We start from the raw sequence: 21,499 nt of genomic DNA, 5'->3' as shown, positions 1-21,499 counted from the left end.
ATTATCTCTAGTCTTCAGCTTGTCATGTCTTGTTTTTTCTCTTCTGTGGCTTGTCACCCTCCCACTTGACTCTGACTCAGATTCTTCACACTGAAAGAATATATCAGAGAAGTGAGGTGTCCCTGAGAGCAGGGAGGAAGGATGGAATGACAAGAGCCACCAGAAATCTCTTTTAGAACTCTAATCACTCCAAGGTCACAGTTTAAAGTCTAGAATGAGTGGGACTTGGAGTGCCTCTTGTTCTTGTTCAGTGCCCTCAGTTTGAGTGCTTAGCTGGCAGGCAGGCACCTTTTCCTCCTCAGATACTGTCAGAGCAACATGAAGGTCAGGCAGAGAGAGACAAATGAGAGCAGCTCAGGGAAAGGGGGTTACCACGGTAACAAGCAGGCAGGCCTGCTATTTGGAAGCAGGCCTAATCTTTCTCCTCCTTCTCAGTCCTGGAAGATGGGTATTGTGTAGCTGACCTGCATCCTTGGGGTAGGATTCGTAATCCCTTTCTGACAGTTCCTAGTGACACTGGAATGAGCTACTTTGCATTTTAATTTGATAAACAGCAGCCACAGTTTTCTCAGAAGTGCTAGAAACATGGCTTTTTCTGGCTCTGTTCCAAGCAGATTTCTGGTTGCCACAGAGAAGAGTTTAGGATTGTTGTTTCTTTCTCAATAAAGATTTTGGATATTTGCATATTTGTGAAACAGGCTCATTGGTTCAGGACAACTAGAATCGGACTTAGGTATGTTGTCCTTGGGTTATAAATACATATATTTGCCTTTTGAAGACCAGTTGGGAGGCAGAGGCTGTTATGAGCCAGTTAGTCACTCAGCAGGCATGCAATAGATGGGCATGGTGGTATATTCCTCTGATTGCAGCACCTGGAAGATGCGATGTGTCATACATCTTTGTGTACCTGTTCTGTCATCTTACGGGGGTTTGGGGGGAAGGGCATTCAGACAGGATCTCACTGTGTAACCCATTTGCCAAGACCTCCTCTCTCTGCCTTCTAAGTGCTGAGCTTAATAGCCATGCCCTATCATGCTTGATTTTGGTGGTTTGCTGATGGTAGTGGTATTGATTATTTATCCGTTTTCTTTTGATTTGGTTTTTGAGACTAGGTTTCATGTAACAGTTGAATCTGGCCCGGAACTCACTATGTAATGGAAAATGACTTTGAACCCTGATCCTCCTTTTGCCTCCCAAGTGCTGAGTTACAATCATGTACTGTCACACTTGTCTTAATTTTTTTTAACAAGATTAATTTGCTTAACTAGAGAAGTACTGAATAGCAAATGCCCTCATGGACAGAATATTTAAAGTTTTGATGAGTTGAAGTGTCTTAAGTCCAGATTAATCATAGTGGAAAATAGAATTCGCATTCAAAATCAGTGATTTGTGTGTCTAAGGTACTAAATGAAAGTGTACTAGAAAACCACAGACAGCTAGTTGTCCACATTTTCACATGTGTAGGCTTTAAAGCTAACACTGACAGGAACTAGAATCCTATACTGTGAGCTGTTTACGTTTTCCTTCCTGCATATATCTTCAGCTACATTGTGAACTTGAGGCCATCCTGGATTATGTGAGATCCCACCTTAAAAAAAAAGAAAGGCAGCTGCTAAAAGTAACTATTATGGGCTTGAAGGAATAAGTGAAATAAATGTATGTAAAATTCTTTTGCAAGTGCTTGACATACCCACATAATAAGCAGTAAACTTGCTTTTGTCTCCATGGTTACTGTCAATTTCAGACTTCCTTGTGGTCTTTTCTTTCTAGATTTATTCCTTCAAATACTGCTATTCTATTCCTTGTTTTCTGTTCTTTCTGTGTGTAATATCTGTAGCTAGTCAGTAGTGGCACACAGGTTTAATTCCAGCACTTGGGAGGTAGGTAGAGGCAGTCGAATCCCTTGAGTTTGAGGCCAACCTGGTCTACAGAGTGAATTCCAGGACAGCCATGGATACACAGTGAAACCCTGTCTCAGAGAGAGAGAGGGAGAAGAGAGAGGAGGGGGGGGTGAGGAATTCTAAGCAACGCATGCTACATGCCCACATCTTTCCAACTCCTTTTACCCCAGTAGAGTTATTAGATGAGTAGATTAGTGTGCCTTAATTTAAATTAAGGTATTGAGGAAGGGCTTTATAGAGTGCTAGGTATTTGACAACCAATGGAGATGGAGGTGGTATACCACAAGAATGTCTTCAATCCAGTCTTGTTCCACATTTTTATTCTAACATAAGTCAATAACTAAAAAATACTACAAACTTGTGGACAATGTTATGGTCTAGACTTTTTCAACAGTGATAGAAAGTGGCTCAAGCTAGTTTAAACCATCAGAATTGTACATTCTTAAAAATGGGCTTTACTAGCTTAAAGTAAAAGCCCAAATATCATCCAGTTTCTTGCCATTGCATGGATGTTTGACATCATGGTACCTGAAGAAGCTAGAAGAAGTCATCAGGATTCCCTGGAACTGGAGTTACAGATAATTGTTAGCAGCCATGTGGGTTCTGGCAAGTGAATCTGAGTCCTCTGCAAGAGCAGCCAGTGTTCTTTTCCTTCAGCCCAGGAGAGGTTTCTTTATATGCCAAAGTGGCCCCAGGAAGCTATACATCTTTATATCTTAAGGTACCAAAGGGAAAAATAATCTAGAGCTGGAGAATTTATTTCATGCAGTTAGGTTAGACCTAGGCCTGTTCTGTAGTAGAGTGTGGTCATGGGAATGCACTTCCTACAGAAAAGAGAAACTCCTTTACAAGAAGGGAAGGAAAGTCAAACCTGAGCCAGTTTTAGTTGTGCAGACTTATAATCCTACCACCAGGAAGATGGAGGCATGAAGATAATGCATTTGAGGTCAACTTGGGCTTCATGAGTCCCTTTCTAAAATAAAGAAAATTTAAGAGCCTCCAAAATGGCTGGAAAAAGGCATGTACTGTCAAGCCTAGCAAATTTAATACCTGGAACCCACATGATGGAAGGAGAGAACTGACACCTGCAAGTTGGTCTCTGACCTCCACAGTATGACAAACACACGACCTCCCCCACACAATAAACAAATTAATATAAAAATGAAGGAAAAGCCGGGTGTTGGTGGCGCATGCCTTTAATCCCAGCACTCAGGAGGCAGAGGCAGGCAGATCTCTGTGAGTTCGAGACTAGCCTGGTCTACAAGAGCTAGTTCCAGGACAGCCTCCAAAGCCACAGAGAAACCCTGTCTCAAAAAACAAAAACAAAAAATTGAAGGGAAAAAAAGCCACCTGAACCACTGTAAACACTGCAGATGATATCCGAACACTGCATGTCTAAAAGAGTCATAGTGCCACAAGAACACCAGAAAGATGTGCTTAACAAGACACTATTACTACTATTATTGTTGGATGATATTAAACTTTAATTGTGTATAGTGGTTCTATCTACAAATCATTTTATCTTCAGTTAGTCATGATGATGATGAAATAAGATACCGTTGATGTTTTATAGAGGATATTGTGTATGTAATATACATTATATAGCAAAGCATGCCCATAGTCCCAGCTTCTTGGAGGAGTGAGACAAAAGGATCACTTGGCGCCAGGAATTCAGCTTGGGCAACATTGAAAGACAAGCCTATCTTAGGGAATGGAAGGGGACAAGGGAAGGAAGGAAGGTAGTTATAGTATGATGAGTTTGTGACTACCCAGCTGTTTAGAAATACGGTTGAGATTCCTACCAGTCTCTTTTAGTTTACAACAATTTTTCTGTTGCTTGTAATAAAATTGTCATGGCCCAAGTATCTTATATAGGAAGTTTGCTTGGTTTATAGTTTCAAAGGAGAAAATGTCTATCATGTCCGGGAGGCAAGGCAGCAAGTAGAACATGCTGAGAGTCCATATCTCAACAATAAGCACAAAGTGGAGAGAGCAAACTATGAGTGGAATGAGACTATAAAGACTCAGAGCCTACCCCAGTGACATACTTCTCGCAGCAATGTCACACTTCACAGTCCTCCAAAAATCAGTGCCCCCATCTGGGGGCCAAACTTTTAAATGCCTGAGCCTATGGGGACGTTCTCATTCAAACTACAATTTATGTAATTTGTGCTACTTGAAATTCTGTCTCAAATAAACATTACATTGTTTTTACTGTGGGTCTATGTGTGGGAGAAGTCAGGACAAGGGAGTTCTCTCCATCCATCATGTAGATCCTGAGGATTGTCAAGCACAGGTCATCAAGCTTGGCAGTGTCACCTGCTAAGCCATCTCTAGTAATGCCTCTCAAGTGTGGTTTTTTTTCTTTTAACCTTTGAAAGAGATTAAAGGTTAGAGCCAAATTCCAGCACTGTAAAGCCATAGTAGGGATATTTCAATTTGCATTTTCTGTGTGTGTGTGCACGCGCGTGCGTGCATGCGTGCATGCATGCATACACTTGTGTATAAAGGCAAGAGGTCAGTGTAGGATGTCCTCCTTTATTGCTTGCATATTCTCTCTCCCTGTCCTCCCTCTCTTTTTTGGACAGAATCTCTAATTGAACCCACAGTTTGTCATTTTGACCATCATGGCTGGCCCATCTGTCTCTACTTCCTTTTGTTGGAGTTAAAGATATGCATCATCACACCCAGCTTTTTCTGTGTACAGAAGATTTGAACTCAGATTCTCATGTTTGCACGATACCCACTCAACCATCTCCCCAGACCATATGTATGGAGTTTGTTGTTACTTTTTTTTGTTTTGTTTTGGTTTTTGGTTTTGGTTTTTTGAGACAGGATTTCTCTATGTAGTTTTGGAGCCTGTCCTTGAACTTGTTCTATAGACCAGGCTGTCCTCTAACTCATATAGATCCGCCTACCTCTGCCTCCCTGGTGCTGGGATTAAAGGTGTGTACCACCATTGCCTGACTTGCTGCTGTTGTTTTTTAATTGACATAAAGTCGCATTGTACAGCCCTAGCTGGCCTAGAACTTACAGAGATCTGCCTGCCTCCACCTCCAGAGTACTGGAATTAACTATAGGCATGTATCATCATGCCTGACTTGTGTGGAAAGTTTAAAGGGTCTTTCAAGGATCTACCACATCATAAAAAGAAATTACAAATTTGTGATTTTTCGAGAGAGCAGAGCAGACGACTCATACAACTTGCACTTTCATTTTATGAAAAAGAAGTGTTGGTGTGTGCGTGAACAGAAAGATATGAATAGCTTTTTTGGCAGCTCTCCAGGGAACAGAATTAGTCAAAGAATCAGTGTATGAACATTCTTTGAACTCTGAAACTGTTAATCTGAAGTAGTGGTAACTTTCTAAACCAAAAAATCAGAGCCAGCTACCAAAAAAAAAAAAATGGAGGCAGTATCTAAACAGCTTTAAGACTGTTTTTTTTCCAAGTCTAAAAAGGTGTATGTGGGGAAGAAAAATAGTTTATAGACAGAGTGGTGACCATGTATTAATATCCCCGGACCAGAATTCATCAGAGCTGTCTAGCAACTTGGAGTGTGGGCTGTGTGTGGCTCTCTTCAAAGGTCTCTATTCAAAGACCGTATTCAGCATTCTTGTTAGTCTCATCTCTTCATTAGGGTTCATCACTAGATTAAAGCCAACTGATAATCTTTCATAAGGGAAAGGAACCAAATCTATAACACATTTTCGAGGCTTGCTGATTAATGTCATGTGTTCAGAGGGGATCAGTTTATGTGTGTATTAAATACTTTTTTGTTTTGTTTTTTGCATTTTTTAATTTTAATTTTAAATAGCTTGTTTTACATGCCAATCCCAGTTCCCTCTCCCTCCCCTCCTCCCGCACCCCCTCCTCAATCCCCCCCCCATCCTCCCACCCTATTGCCAATTCCTTCCACATAGGGGATATCTAGAGTCTGTCATTTCACTCAGGGTAGGGTCCAGGCTGAGAGAGCATCCCTCTTTGTGTTATGGACACAGGATGTCTGTTAGTATTCGAGGGATAAACACTGATCCACTGCTCAGGACCCCATAGGTTGCCCAGGCCTCCTCACTGATTCTCACATTCAGGGGGTCTGGATCAGTCCCATGCTGGCCTCTCAGCTGTCGGTCTGGGGTCCAAGAGCTCTCCCCTGTTCGGATCAGCTGTCTCTGCTGGTTTTGCCAGCCCATTCTTTGCCAATTTGCTCATCGCTCTCTCTCTCTGTCGCTGGGTTCCTTGGGTTCAGTTCAGTGTGTAACTGCGGGTGTTTGCCTCTGCTTCCATCAGTCACTGGATGAAGGGTCCAGGATGGTTGTAGGCATCAAGTTCATTATCAGGAATGGGCATTCGGGGTGGTCTCTACACTATTGCTTAGCTTGCCAATTGGTGTCATCCCTTTAGATCACTAGAAGTCACAATGGTGCCTGATCTGTCTTCTAACCTATGATTCCCTCTATCCTACCCCCCCCCAGTCAACCTTCCTGTTCCCCCATGACCTACTCTCTCTTCCTCTTCTCCCCCTCTCTATTTCCCAGCTCCCCCTCTCCCCCCACCCCTCGACGTATTCCCCATCTGTTCAGAGGATCTTGCCTCTTTTCTCTTCTCTTGGGTACCATGCATATCTTTTATGTTCTTTCCTGTTTCCCAGACTCTGTCATTGGAAGTGCAGACTGGCACTCTCCAAGTGTAAAATCCATATATGAATGAGTACATACCATGTGTGTCTTTTTGTGACTGGGCTACCTCACTCAGGATGGTTTCTTCCAGTGCTATCCATTTACCTGCGAATTTCAAGATTCCATTGTTTTTTTCTGCTGAGTAATACTCCATTGTGTAAATGTACCACATTTTCTCTATCCACTGTTCAGTTGAGGGGCATCTAGGTTGCTTCCAGGTTCTGGCTATTACAAATAATGCTGCTATGAACATCGTGGAGCAGATGCCCTTGTTGTATGAATTTGCCTCTTTTGGATATATGCCTAAGAGTGGAATTGCTGGGTCTTGTGGTAGATTGATTCCCATTTTCCTGAGGAATCTCCATACTGATTTCCAAAGTGGCTGTACGAGTTGGCACTCCCACCAGCAGTGGAGGAGTGTTCCCCTCTCTCCACATCCTCTCCAGCATAAATTGTCTTTGGTGTTTTTGATTTTTGCCATTCTGACAGGAGTAAGATGGTATCTCAAAGTTGTTTTGATTTGCATTTCCCTGATGGCTAAGGATGTTGAACACTTTCTTAAGTATCTCTTGGCCATTTTAGCCTCCTCTATTAAGAATTCTCTGTTTAGTTCTGTACCCCACCTTTTAATTTGATCCTTTGGTGTTTTGGAGACTTGCTTCTTGAGTTCTTTGTATATTTTGGAGATTAGCCTTATGTCAGATGTGGGGTTAGTGAATATCTTTTCCCATTCTGTGGACTGCCTTTTTGTCTTGTTGACTGTGTCCTTTGCCTTACAGAAGCTTTTTAGTTTCATGAGGTCCCATTTGTTAATTGTCGATCTCAGTGTCTGTGCCACTGGTGTTATGTTCAGGAAGTGGTCTCCTGTACCAACTCGTTGAAGAGTATCTCCCACTTTGTCTTCTAAAAGTTTCAGTGTGGCTGTATTTATGTTGATCCATTTGGACTTAAGTTTTGTACAAGGCGATAAACATGGATCTATCTGCAGTCTTCTGCATACCAGTACCCAGTTATGCCAGCACCATTTGTTGAAGATGCTTTCTTTTTTCCATTGTATAGTTTTAGCTTCTTTGTCAAAAACAAGTGTTCATAGGTGTATGGGTTAAAATCAGGGTTTTCAATCCGGTTCCATTGGTCAACCTGCCTATTTTTGTGTCAATACCAAGCTGTTTTCAGGACTATAGCTCTGTAATAGAGCTTGACGTCAGGTATGGTGATGCCTCCTGAAGTTCCTTTTTTGTATAGGGTTGTTTTGGCTATCCTGGGCCTTTTGTTTTTCCATATAAGGTTGATTAATGTTCTTTCCAGGTCTGTGAAGAATTATGCCAGAATTTTGATAGGGATTGCATTGAATCTGTAGACTGCTTTTGGCAAGATTGCCATTTTTATTATGTTGATCCTACCAATCCAAGAGCAGGGGAGATCTTTCCATTTTCTGGTATCCTCTTTGATTTCTTTCTTTAAAGACTCAAAGTTCTTGATATACAGGTCTTTCACTTCCTTGGTTAACATTATCCCCAAATATTTGATGCTGTTTATGGCTATTGTAAAGGGTGAGGTTTCTCTGATTTCTTTCTCAGTCACTTTATCATCTGTATATAATAGGGCCACTGATTTTTTTGAGTTTACCTTGTATCCTGCCACTTTGCTAAAGGTGTATATCAGCTCTAGGAGTTCCCTTGCGGAGTTTTTTGGGTCACTTATATAAACTATCATATCATCTGCAAATAGTGAAAGCTTGACTTCTTCTTTTCCTATTTGTATCCCCTTGATCTCCTTTTGTTGTCTTATTGCTGTAGCTAGAACTTCAAGTACAATATTGAAGAGATATGGAGAGAGTGGACAGCCTTGTCTTGTTCCTGATTTTAGAGGAATTGCATTGAGTTTCTCTCCATTTAGTTTGATGTTAGCTGTTGGTTTACTGTATATTGCTTTTATTATATTCAGGTTTGTTCCTGTTATCCCTGATCTCTCTAGGACCTTTATCATGAAGGGGTGCTGGATTTTATCAAAGGCTTTTTCAGCATCTAGTGAGATGATCATGTGGTTTTTCTTTCGCAGTTTGTTTATATGGTGGATTACATTGATAGATTTTCTAATGTTGAACCATCCCTGCATTCCTGGAATGAAGCCTACTTGATCATGGTGGATGATTTTTCTGATGTGTTCTTGAATCCGGTTTGCAAGTATTTTATAAGTATTTATAAGATCTAAACAGAAAGATCAGGAGTTCAAGGGCATCCTCTGCTAGCTACATAGGGAGTTTGAGGCCAACCTAGGTCACACTAGATCCTTTTTAAAACAAACAAAAGTAAGTAAATAAATGAGATGAAAATATAGCTTTTAGCCTAAGATGTTGTCATCTAAATCACAGATTTACAGTTTGAGAAGAAGAAACAAGTCTTAAATTCAGAACACCTGTGCTCTGACAGCAAAGGATATGAAAATAGATTAAATATGGAAAATAGTATGTTCTCTGATGCTCTTCCTATATCTCAGCTAGTACTTTCTCTTTTCTTACAGATGGAGTCCCCTGTCTCTACCCCAGCGGTGCTGCCACTGCACCTTTTAGTGCCAGTGGTCAATAATGACATCTCATCTCCCTGTGAGCAGATCATGGTCCGTACACGGTCAGTTGGAGTCAACACTTGTGACGTGGCTCTAGCCACAGAGCCTGAGTGCTTAGGCCCCTGTGAACCTGGAACCAGTGTCAACCTTGAAGGCATTGTGTGGCAGGAAACAGAAGATGGTAAGTCCATCCCTTCTCAATTGCTTCTGCAAAGGAGCCAATAGAGGCTTACTGGAAATAGTGCCAAGCAAAAATAGAAACATCGCCAGGCACTTATAAGAGCATTCAGAGTCTGCATTCTCTTGGCAGTACCCACACAAAGGCATACATTTAGCACACTTAACCATTCCTAGAGATGATTTGTTTGTTATAGTTCTGGCAATTGCAAGTAGGCAAATTCTCTAGCCCTGCATATACCCTTAGCTCAGAGTGTCAACTTTTTAGACTATTTCCCTTTTATAGCTCGTAAGCAGTCACTTAATAAATGTTTGCTGTGTCATTTAAATTATGTTTGTACTCTCTATACCTTCCCTTATGTTTTATGGGGATTTAGATTACTGGTAGAGTTTTTCAGTCAGACTTTAAGAGAAAACAGTAATAAAAGAGCAGCTGAAGAAATTGAGGGAATGGAGAAGTCACTTGTTTTATTTTGTTGTCTTTGTTTTTCAAGACAAGGCTTCTATATGTGGCTTTGGAACCTGTCCTGGGACTCGTTCTGTAGACCAGGCTGTCCTCAAACTGAGATCCACCTGTCTCTGCCTCCTGAGTGCTGGATTAAATGCATGTGCCACCACCACCCAGTGTTTTCTTGTCTTTTTAAAATGTGTGTTGGTGTTTTACCTGCATTTTTGTGAGGGTGTTGGATCTCCTGGTACTGGAGTTATAAACAGTTTGGAACAGCCAAGTGGTTGCTGGGATTTGAAACTGGGCCCTTCGAAGAGCAGCCACTGCTCTTAACCACTGAACCATCTCCCCAGCTCCTTTTTTCTCCTCCCTTAAGACAGGGTCTCATTGTGTACCCGTGGCTAGCCTATAACTCCCTGGACCAGACTGGCCATGAACACATAGCAGAAGATCTGCATCTGCTTCTGCTGGAACTAAAAGCATCCACCACACAAATTGCTTGGTCTCATGTTGCCCATGCTGGCCGCAAACTTGATATGTAGCTAATGATGACTTTTAATTCTTGTTCTTCCTGTCTCCAGTTTTCAATAACTGAGATTGCAGAAATGCATTGCCACATCTGACACTTTTTTTAAAAATTTTATTTATTTATTATGTATACTGTCTTCTGCTTATGTGCCAGCAGGGGGCACCAGATCTCACTCAAGGTGGTTGTGAGCCACCATGTGGTTGCTGGGAATTGAACTCAGGACCTCTGGAATGGTCAGTGCTCTTAACTGCTGAGCCATCTCTCCAGCCCCCACATCTGACACTTAAATGATGGCATAGTGAATTTCAAGTCACTCCCCCTCTTTTTTTTTTTTTTTTTTGTTGTTGTTGTTTTTGTTTTTGTTTTTGTTTTTGTTTGTCAGACAGGGTTTCTCTGTATTGTTTTGGGGGCTGTCCTGAAACTTACTCTGTAGACCAGGCTGGCCTCAAACTCACAGAGATCCGCCTGCCTCTGCCTCTGCCTCCCGAGTGCTGGGATTAAAGGCGTGCGCCACCAAGGCCCGACATCTTCCCATTTTTTAATACTCTAAGGTACAGCCAGCTCCTTCCTCCCACTTGTTGCCTCACTGCCCACCACCTACATGCTTGATGTTTCTTTCCCTAGGTATGAGCAGTCTTTATAGGCACAGTCAGTAGAAATGTTCATGTAGCCTTGTTTGGGGCTTTCACTAAGCAGCTGTCTTGGTATAAGCTGCTGCTGTTGCCCAAGGCTGCCATGAAGACTTCTTGTATGTTCCTTTTGCTCTGCAAAACAGAAACCCTTCTGTTTTGGAATTTTTCAAACCTAAACAAAAAGGAATGGAAGTGCAAAGACACTTAACCAGTTACTTCAGATCCTTGGTTACATTTAGTGCCACTTTGAGTGCAATGGGTTCTTTAATAATAAAGTTCTCATCAAAGCATCAGTGATTGGAGAATGTAGGTATCAGAGTTCCATTGTCTCTGCACCAGTACCCAGATTTTGAAAGAGTCCTCACTCTGCATTTAGAGACCCATAGGAACACAGCTGGTTATCGCTGATACTACAGAACTGAAATGTTAGTCTGCATTTCATGCTGGCCATTCTCATAGCAATCTGTTCTCATAGTTTTTTTTTTTGTTGTTGTTGTTGTATCATTCAGAATTATCAAAAGTTTTCCATTCAGTAAGTGCTAATGTATTTCAGGTAAAAAGGATATAGAAACTAATGCAAAAAAGATATACTCTGGATGTGTATTTACAGTATGCATTCTGGAAATAACAAATTAGATGTCTAATTTTTAATATGTAAGGCTGAGAAAATGGCTCAGGAATTAAGAATACTGGTTGCTCTTCTCAAGGATCTGAGTTTGAGTCATAATGTCCACATGGCAGTTTACAACCTTCTGTAGCTCCAGTCCCAGGGAATCCTATGTACTATTTTGGCCTCCTTGGGCTCCAAGCACACACATAGTGCAGACAAAATATCCATACACATAAAATAAACTTTGATACAATAAAATATAAAAAGATGCCTGTGGCTAAATAATCTGAGCAGACACATTGTATTAGAATGACAAATGTGTTTGGATAGTAGCATACATATAAATAGAGCACTCACACACATTAAATAAATAAATAAATAAATGAATGAATGAATGAATGAAAAAAATAAAAAGATAAATGAATAAATATTTTTAAAATACATGGGCGAGGCGGCTTGAGAAGTGGCTTATCAGTTAAGAACAATGGCTGCTGTTTCAGAGGACCCAATTTTGGTTCTCAACACCCAATTAGGGCAACTTACAACCACCTATAACTCTAGCTCTGGGGATCTGGCGGCCTATTCTGGCCTCCACAGGTACTGTATTCATGTGGTATAAATTTAAAGAAAATTTATTTTAATACCAAACTAAGAAAATCTTTTCACGAGTGAAACAAACCCTTTCACTTGCCCAACAACAATGAATATGTTTTTTCTTTGGGGATGCCTACATTCTCTCCCTGCCATGGATGTTTAATTTGCCATGCTGGAAGTAGACAAACACTTTACCACAGAGCTATATCCTGTCTCTGTTGTCTATATTTTCCACTGTTTATAGAATTCTATGAAATTGGAACTCTGTTCACCATTGAATCCCCAATGCTTGACATCTGGTACCCATAAGAAACACTCAAAAATATGATTTGTTTGTGTCATATGATGTGTGTGTGTTTGTATGTGTGTCTGTAAGTAGTACATGCATATGAGTGCAGGTGTGCACATGTGCTATATTATATGTGCACAGGCCAAAACAGGACATCTTCATGTCTTTTGTTCTTTAATTGTCTTACTGCCTCAAGATAAGGCATCTCACCACACCCAAGCTTGGCTGGCCAGTGAGCTCTTAGGATCTCCCTCCCAGCGGTGGAGTTACAGGCATACACGGCCATGTCCACCTCTTTTTGTTTTTGGTTTTTTTTGTTGTTGTTGTTTTTGTTTGTTTGTTTGTTTTTAAAGCAGGAACTAATATAGTCCAGATTTACTTCAAACTCACTATATATTGAGCCAAGGATGATCTTGAATATCTGGTCCTCTGTTTCCACCACCCAAGTAAAAAAACAATTGTTTGAGGAAGCTGGAGAGATAGCTAAGTGATCAAGAGTACTTGCTTTTCTACCATGAGAACCAGAGTTCAAATCCTACAACCAGCACCAGAAACCCAATAGATAACTATACCTCCATCTCCAAGAGACTGATCCCCTCTTCTGGCCTTTTCAATCACCTGTGCACATAGCATACACATGGACACAGGCTTGCACATGCAAACACACACATACGCAAATAAAACAATAATTTATTATATTTACCCAGATTGGTATTCCAAGAGTCCATCCACTATTCACTTCTATCTGAAGAACCAACTTGGTAAATCTAGAGCCAGTCTGTTCTTTTTCTGTTAAAATAATAAGTGTTTTGCTTTGTGTGCCTGTGGAAGTCAGAAGAGGGTTTTGAATCCCCTGTTGTGGAGATTGTAAGCTCCATGTGGTACTGGGTCCTGAACCTGGGTTCTCTGAAGAGCAACAAGTGCTCTTAACGCTAAGTCATATCTCCACCTCCTATTATGACAATCTTAGTTAGCAATAATCCTTTGAACTTACATGTCATGGCAAAGCTTTCAGATATCTCCAAAGATATTGTGTTCTCAGAAACATGAGTATGAAGAACCCTCGGCAGCAGACATGAAAATAAGGCATGTGGAGTAGCAGCCCCCTTTCTGACTCTGCTACCTCCCCAGCTGCTTTGCATGCTGTGTTCCTTTGAAATTTTTTATTTAAAACTTTTGTTGTTAGAAAAATAACCACTTCAATAATCATGTATGTAGATTTAATCAACCCCCCCATGTAGAAATACTCTTATATAACATCTTCGGAATTACTCTGGTCTTCATGTACCTGTTTTAAAAATAATAGATTATAATCCCTACAGCCATGTTTCTAAAGCTGGGTCACATACCCATGCCAATAGGTATGAAAATCCACACAGTAATCCTGTTCTGCCTTCCAAAATGGAATTCTCCCTTACTGATAAATATTCAGTTTTCCACTTGTGTTGTAGTACAGTACAAATATTTCTGAACCAGAGTTATAGGAAATTTTGTTACAGAACATGTGCTACCTTTAACTACCTCTTTGGTGTAGGGTAAATTAGTTCCTATTTCTGTATTTCTAATTTACAAAAGAAGAGGGATTTAGACTAACTGATTTTACTCTCTATTATTGTTGTTGTTATTATTATTATTATATTATTACTATAATTATTGAGGTACTCTGTCCAAAGTGGTAGCCTGTATTCACATGTGAGAACCTGACATGTGCCAAGGAACTGAGGGACTGAAGTTTTCAATTTTCATGGGGCCAGCTATAGTGGCACACCTATGACCCCAGCACTCAGGAGGTTGAGGTAGGAAGACTGTCTTTTAAAAACCTAATGATGTGCTGTGAGCAGTCAAGAGCACTGGCTGTTCTTCCAGAAGACCCAGGTTCAATTTCTAGCACCTACATGGCAGCCCATAACTGTCTGTACTTTCAGTTCCAGGGGATCTGATACCCTCACACCGATGTACATGAAGTAAAATTTAATTATTTTTAAAAATTAGTGAAATCTAGAAATGGATGGTGTATATACTGTGGTCCAGCACTGGGAAGGCTAAGGAAGAAAGAGTTGCCAATATAAGGCTAGCTTTAGGTGCTAAATTAGCAAGACCCTGTCTCGAAGAATAATAAATAAATAAATAAATTTAATTTCATTGGGCATTTAGAGGGGGAGGGAGGGAGAGAGAGAGAGAGAGAGAGAGAGAGAGTTAGTTTATACCTGTGAACATATGTGTGTTTACACATTCTCTAAAAAGAAAGGACATCAATTAGGGTGGCAAGATGGTTCAACACACGCCTGACAACCTAAGTTCAGTCCTAGGAACCCACAGTGAAAGGAGAGAACAAGTCCTGAATATTGTCCTCTGACCTCCATATGCGCTCTGTAGCTTGCACCTTACCCCGCCACCCCTATACACACACATAATAAGATTTTTTTCTTTTTAATTTAAAGGAAGAACAGTGATTTTGTGAGAAAATAGTGAGGGCTAATAAGTAGCTGACATCTATACAGACCCAGAGTGACTTCTGTACTCAGGCTTCTTTTAGACAAACCTGTTTTAGACTCTGGGGGTAAGCCTTGCCCTTTGGTCTGTGGGTTAGTCTTTTCTGTATCAGGGGTTTTTGCTTTACCATGAAGTTTGGCTTGCTTATGTAACTCCACTAAGAACATGCCCAGTGATTCTTCATGGCCATTTGTTTACAGGTCCCTTCTCAAAAGAGAAAGAGCCCTCCATGACTTTTTTTTTTTTTTTTAAGAAAAGGATAGTTACCCTTTGTGATTCTAATGTAGAAGAGTTTGTGTACAAACTGTTAAATACTGAATTTTCAATATTTGTCATGTAAAAGTAGTACTTGGCTACTGGTTTTTCTTACATGCTACAATTAATGGCCTTTCCCTTTCAGTCTTGCTTCAGGCAGCACTCACCTGGAGAGAGATGGTTTGTACTGACCAATCATTCTCCACTGCTTAGGCTGTTGCATACTGGCTGAATTCATGAAAGCCTAGCAGCCATTGTCTGACACCACCAATCTTCATAGCAACAGACCACTACATGGCAACAGCAGCCACACAAAAGAAACATTAGGGAAATCAATACCTACTTTATCCTATCCCTTCCTCCACCCCACCCCACCCCCCAAAAAAATTGACAACCAACACATTCTTCCCATCTAGCAGCTTCCTTCCAGGGGGACGTGATATGTTTCTATACCCTAGTGGTTTATGTTACCTGTCCACTATCATATATTTAAATCCTGAAGCCCTAAGGAAAAATTTGAGTCATGGGCTCTTTTGAGTTTCATTTTCCAAATTGTAAAATAGACTACTGTTCTTCAAGGGTGAGAGACATGTTCCTTTAGTACACTCTGTCCCTCCTGACACACACACACATACAGACACACAGACACACACACACACACCAACACACCAACACACCAACACACACCAGCAGAGTACATGGAGGCCAGGCTACAGACTTGTAAATAGGTAAAGTTATTTTGAAAATGAGATGAGATTCTCCTCAGATCATGTAGAACACAGACCTATTTTGTATTTTATAAGTCATTTATTTCCTAAGTAAGTGATACCTAGGCCATAAATACAGTTCTGACATGACCTGTTGTTATAGCCTAGCCCTGACTTAACTTGAAAGTCAGAGTCTTGGTGCTTTCTTGCCTTGTTGATAACTTCATATTACTAGTGTGTGCTCTGTGCTCTGCTTTTGTCCTTTGTAAAGAGAGAAAGTTCCTTGTAGCTCTTTTTTTTTTTTTTTTTTTTTTTTTTTTTGAGACAGGGTTTCTCTGTGGCTTTGGAGGCTGTCCTGGAACTCGCTCTGTAGAGCAGGCTGGCCTCGAACTCACAGAGATCCGCCTGCCTCTGCCTCCCAAGTGCTGGGATTAAAGGCGAGCGCCACCAACGCCCGGCTCCTTGTAGCTCTTAATATTTATGCTTCTGTGATCATTTGTGTGGAACAGAAAGGGGAATAGTCCTTGTCAGATTTTTTGTAATGAAATATAGACATTGATCCTTTGGCCTTAGTGCTTACACTGCTAAAAATCAGGTCTTGGCCCTGCACCATTCATAAAACTGCTTGTAGCAATGATGGGCAGAGCTATCAAAAACTTGGCAACTAGCCTTCTCTCCCAGGACAGTCAGTAGCTTTAAACCAGTTAAGGCAGAGCTTTGCTCCCAAGACTGAGACTGCTCCTGCTTCTTAGTAAGATGAGAGACAGAGACACAGAGATGAGAGAGATTCACTTCTCTACCTTCTCTCTTCCCCTCTTTCTTCCTGCCTTTCCCTCTCTCTTCTCCCTTTCCTTTTTTCCTTTTTCCCCTAAAACAAGAGGCAGTTCTCTACCCCTTCTGATACCTCATTATCCCTTCTCCCTTAGGCTTTACAGAACAAAGAAATCACAGGGCATCAACTTTATAATTTAGGCAGCTGGAGGTAATTTCCCCAGGATAGGGTGGGTAGGTAGCTTATTTCTCCTGGCATGCTAAATGGCCTTATGATATGTCTGCCAAAGCTTAGGCTTTGTTAGGGCTACTCAGTCCTCTCTGTTCCTGAGTTAAATTATAGTGAGGAACCAGACGCATGTACTTTCATAGGGGCAGGATTAGGAAAGCATGGAAAGTGTGTCATTTTTAGGTCTTGCTAATTGCTTAAGGAATTTTTGTTTAATCCTCTGCCCCAGTGCTTACTCCTGCCAAATCCTTTATTTCTTTCAGTTGTTGCCTTCATGGCCTTCTCCATAGCAACAAGTTTCAAGACACTGAGTAGACCCCACCTCACCCTGTTCTTTCCCATCCCTCAAGTTGTTTTCCTTTTTTTTTTTAAGGATATCTTTAAAAAGTCTAAAAGACTATGGAATAATTTTCTACTTTTTGGTTTTTTCGAGACAGGGTTTCTCTGTATTGTTTTGGAGGCTGTCCTGGAACTTGCTCTGTAGACCAGGCTGGCCTTGAACTCACAGAGATCCACCTGCCTCTGCCTCCCCAGTGCTGGGATCAAAGGCATGCGCCACTACCGCCTGGCTATAATTTTCTACTTTCATTGAGCTCATAGTCAAACATATTTGACCCTAAAGTAACTGAGAGAAAAACTTGCCCAGATGCCCCCACCTCTCGGAGTTCACAGATCATTTAACATTAAAATGCTTGAAATAATGCATTTTATCATTTACCAAATTTCCCTGTTTTTCAGTTTTTAGCTCTCTCCTTAAGATTACATTTTAAAATCTTTCGAATCAACTATCAGTGTAAATAATGAATGGATAAAAAAATGAACCTCCCACTTCCATGTGCTATTGCATCAGATGCTCTGCTACTGGCCTGCAGGTTGGGCCAATTGCCTAAAGACCAGGACTGGCTCATATCTCACAGATCTTCCACTGCCTGCTTTGTTATACTCCTCACTGATACATAAGAGTCACAACCCAAATATTTGGGTTTTTATCAGTAGTCTTGTTGAACAGCAATATAACTATGTACATGAACCATATGCATACGGATCATCGAAATTACAAAATGAACATACGTTATGATATCAGAATCTAGATGAAGACAGTATCTTCAGAAAACCTCATGTTTCCCTTCCAATGACTTAGGTTCCCTCCCAACAGTTTGACTGCCAATGTCATAGGTTAGTGTTGCCCATCTTGAAGTTTACATGGATGAAATCATTGTAGTATGTACTTTTTAATGTTGAGCTGCTCATCATTATACTAGTGAGACGCAGCCATGTTCTGTGTAGTTAACTTTTAAGACAGGGCCTCACTATGTAGCCCTGACTGGCCTGGAATTCACAGAGATCTACCTTCTTCTGCCTATTGAGTTCTGAGTTTAAAGGCGTGATCCACCATACCTGACCTATAATTAACTTTTTTCATTATTTGAGTGTTCTATTATGTGAATAAGCTAGGTTGTATACTTCCTTAAGATCTTGGCTGTTCTCAGCACTGTGCATTTCCACATAAATGTTAGGATCAGCTTGTTACTTTTAAAAAAAAAAATTTAAGACAGGGTTTCTCTGTGACTTTGGAGGCTGTCCTGGAGCTAGCTCTTGTAGACCAGGCTGGTCCTGAACTCACAGAGATCCACCCGCCTCTGCCTCCCGAGTGCTGGGATTAAAGGCGTGCACCACTCCCGTTGAGCTCCTTGTGACTTGTTTTAATGAAAAACAATCTGCTGTGATTTTGATTGGGCTTATAGTAAATCTACAGATTAGTCTGCAGATGATTCAAAGTTTTATCCTTCTACTTAAGCTAGTGTTAGTTACTGAGAGAGCTGGACTGAGGATCAGAGCAAGTCACTGATAGCCTTTGGGCAGCATTATTGGAGAGCAGGGCATGTGCTACAAACCAAGCTTTTCCCACTGCCCCCAGTATTCTGAATGAGCAGGTGAAGATGGTGGGTGTGTTTCTGTGCAGATGCCCTCCACACCAGTGGTTTGCTGTTATCACTACTGTTCTCCACCCACCTTGACCTAGACTTCCATCTAGCAACTACAATTTAGTGAGGCCTAGTTAAGGTAAAATGTGACTGATTTAACTGATACTTGATCTGCCTTTGAGGTTATATTAGTTTCCTAGTGCTCTTGAAACAAACCAGTAAAAACTAGCTGGCCCAGAACAGCAATGAAGTATGCTCTTAGTTGTGGAGGTTAGAGATCTGAAAGTGTTTCTAGAGCGTTTTAGACTGAAGAATGTTAGAAGCAGGAGAAGAGCTGTTATGGGGAAGGTCAAAGCACAACACTCTGTCTCTGGGCCCGATGGGGAGCCTCTGGAAGAAGGCTGTAGATCTGAGAGCATTCTTCCTTTTATTAGTAAGTTCTCATACTGGGAAATGTTGCAGCAGTGCAACGCATCCTTAACTGTGTGTCCCTCAGTTTCTTTTGCTGAGGGGTAAGCGTATTCTAGCAATGGCTAGAGGCCATCCTATCTGCTGGGATCTTTCTCTGAAAATTCCTAGAGGAAGAAAAGTGCAACTGCTTTGAGGAAATATTTGCCTGGGGTTGAGATGCAGTCACTGTCCACAGCTTTACTGCTTTACTATCTAGCAGGAGGGCCCTGGAAGACTGCATGGCTAGGGCTGGTGCACAGAAAGACTTGTAGCCAAAACATCCATACACATATAAAAGTAAAAAGAAAAAAAATAAGGTTTTGATCATTGTGTTGTGGACAGAAGGATCTCTGTTATAAGAAGTATAAGAGAGGAGAGTGTATCTTACTAGGAAAGTTAAACTGGCGACTTTCATAACCTCAAGAGAAGAGTGTACTAAACGACAGTTTGACACTTCTGTAAAAATGTCAGTAACGAGTATTCATGCTCATGGTTAGCCTAGCACTGATATTGGGCTTAGTGTTTTCTTTTTCTCTGGCCGAGCTAAGCAAATAGAGCTTTCTAGAGCACCTTTTATATTTTTAAGTGAAAAGTTTTGTCTAGATTTTGTTTTACTGGGGGCAAGGGTATTTTTAAGAAGCCAGGAAAAAATAAATAAAGGAGACAAAACCAGGTATGGTGGTTCTCCTATCCTCTATAAGGCTGAGGCAGAAAGATTGCCATGAGTTCAAAGCCAACCTGTGCTATAAAGTGAGCCTGGTCTCGGAATAACTAAATAAATAGAATCACCCAGAAATGATCACTGTTTCATACACATACATTTTTTCTTTTAAGCAGATTGGGATCCTTTCCTCTATGTTTTGAGGTCTTTGTTTGTTTAGAGGACTATGCCATGAACATTTTCTGATAACATATTAAGTAACCACATAGCATCCTGTGTTAAGGATTTATCATGATTGGTTTAGTTACTACATTGCTTTCTTTAAAGATTTATGTATTTATTATATATACAGTGTTCTGCCTGTGTGTATCCCTGCAGGTCAGAAGCGGAGACCAGATCTCATTATAGATGGTTGTGATCCACCATGTGGTTGCTGAGAATTGACTCAGGACCCCTGAAAGAGTAGCCAGAGCTCTTAACCACTCTCTTTCCAGCCCCTAATTACTGCATTATTTTCTTTATATATAATTTTAAAATGCAACTTCTACAGTTTTCTAGCACTTCACAATTTGAACTTTGTTTCTTTTTTCTAAAAAGAGACAGGGTCTCGTATATCCCAGGTTGGTCTTGAACTCAATATGTAACAGGCTGACCTTGAACTGCTGCTGATCTTCACCTCCTGTGCTGAATAACCCAAGGATACATGCCTACTAAGGAAGCATCCTCCCCATTGAGCTCCATCCCTTGCCCTGCATTTTGTTTCTTATGTCATAAATAGGCATCCCACTGGCAAAGGAAACACAGTGTGTTTTATAGTAATAACTTTCAGCTTTTCCCTTCAGAGTTGTCCCCTACTTTTTTCTCTTCCTGTCTTATGTTGCCTTTTACTTAATGGTTATTTGTGTTTCATACCTATGTCCTCTGTGGGATAGCCTTGCCTTTGCCATCTGTATGCAGCCTTATTGCTGCTGAGGTTTTTGTTTTTTGGGTTTTTTTTTTCTGGTAGAGAGCACTCTGACATAAAGTCAATATTCTGCTTCTCTGCCAAAAATAAAGCCATAGTTGTTGGTGTCATTCAAGTTAGTCCACTGCTGTGGTTTCAAATGTAGCCCATAGAATGTGTAGTGTTACACCAGGCAATAGTGAACTCCTGAGAGGCAGCACAGTTAAAAATGCAGCTGTAGCAGTGGTGCTGGCTCTCACCTTTAGTCCCAGCCCTTGAGAAGCAGAGGCAGGGGGATCTCTGTGAGTTCAAGGTCAGCCTGACCTACAGAGTGAGTGAGTTCCAGGACAGCCAGGAACTGTTTGGTTTCAAAATCCAGTCTTGAAAAACAAAACAAAAACACAGCTGTAGTAGTTTAGAGCTATACTGACTTGTATTTGATCTGACTGACAACAGCTGCATTTAAAATTGTACCTTTTGTTTTGTTTGAGACAGGGTCTTATATAGATGAGGCTGGCCTCAATGACCTACTAGGCAAGATTGACCTAGAACTCCTAATCTTTTACTGATAAATCCCAAGTGTCTAGATTATAAGCAATTCACTATACCTGACTGACTGCGCTTTCATTTGAGCTCTGTC

The 21,499-nt window shown here is 40.9% G+C and overlaps 1 protein-coding gene across 4 annotated transcripts in view; it reads left to right on the top strand.

Annotated features, from left to right (window-relative positions):
* Positions 1–21,499, top strand: part of Znf609 (zinc finger protein 609) — a 126,008-nt gene that overhangs the window by 83,083 nt on the left and 21,426 nt on the right. For all 4 annotated transcript variants that reach the window (XM_013117420.3, XM_021230370.2, XM_005075529.4 and 1 more), the window contains exon 3: positions 9,102–9,327. In XM_013117420.3, the coding sequence (XP_012972874.1) occupies positions 9,102–9,327 (226 nt within the window). The remainder of the gene's footprint in view (positions 1–9,101; positions 9,328–21,499) is intronic.

Source organism: Mesocricetus auratus, unplaced genomic scaffold (genome assembly GCF_017639785.1).
Source record: "Mesocricetus auratus isolate SY011 unplaced genomic scaffold, BCM_Maur_2.0 Super-Scaffold_100691, whole genome shotgun sequence".
Classification (NCBI taxonomy): domain Eukaryota; kingdom Metazoa; phylum Chordata; class Mammalia; order Rodentia; family Cricetidae; genus Mesocricetus; species Mesocricetus auratus.
Note: the sequence above shows the minus strand (reverse complement) of the source record. Positions and strands in the feature narration are given on the sequence as shown.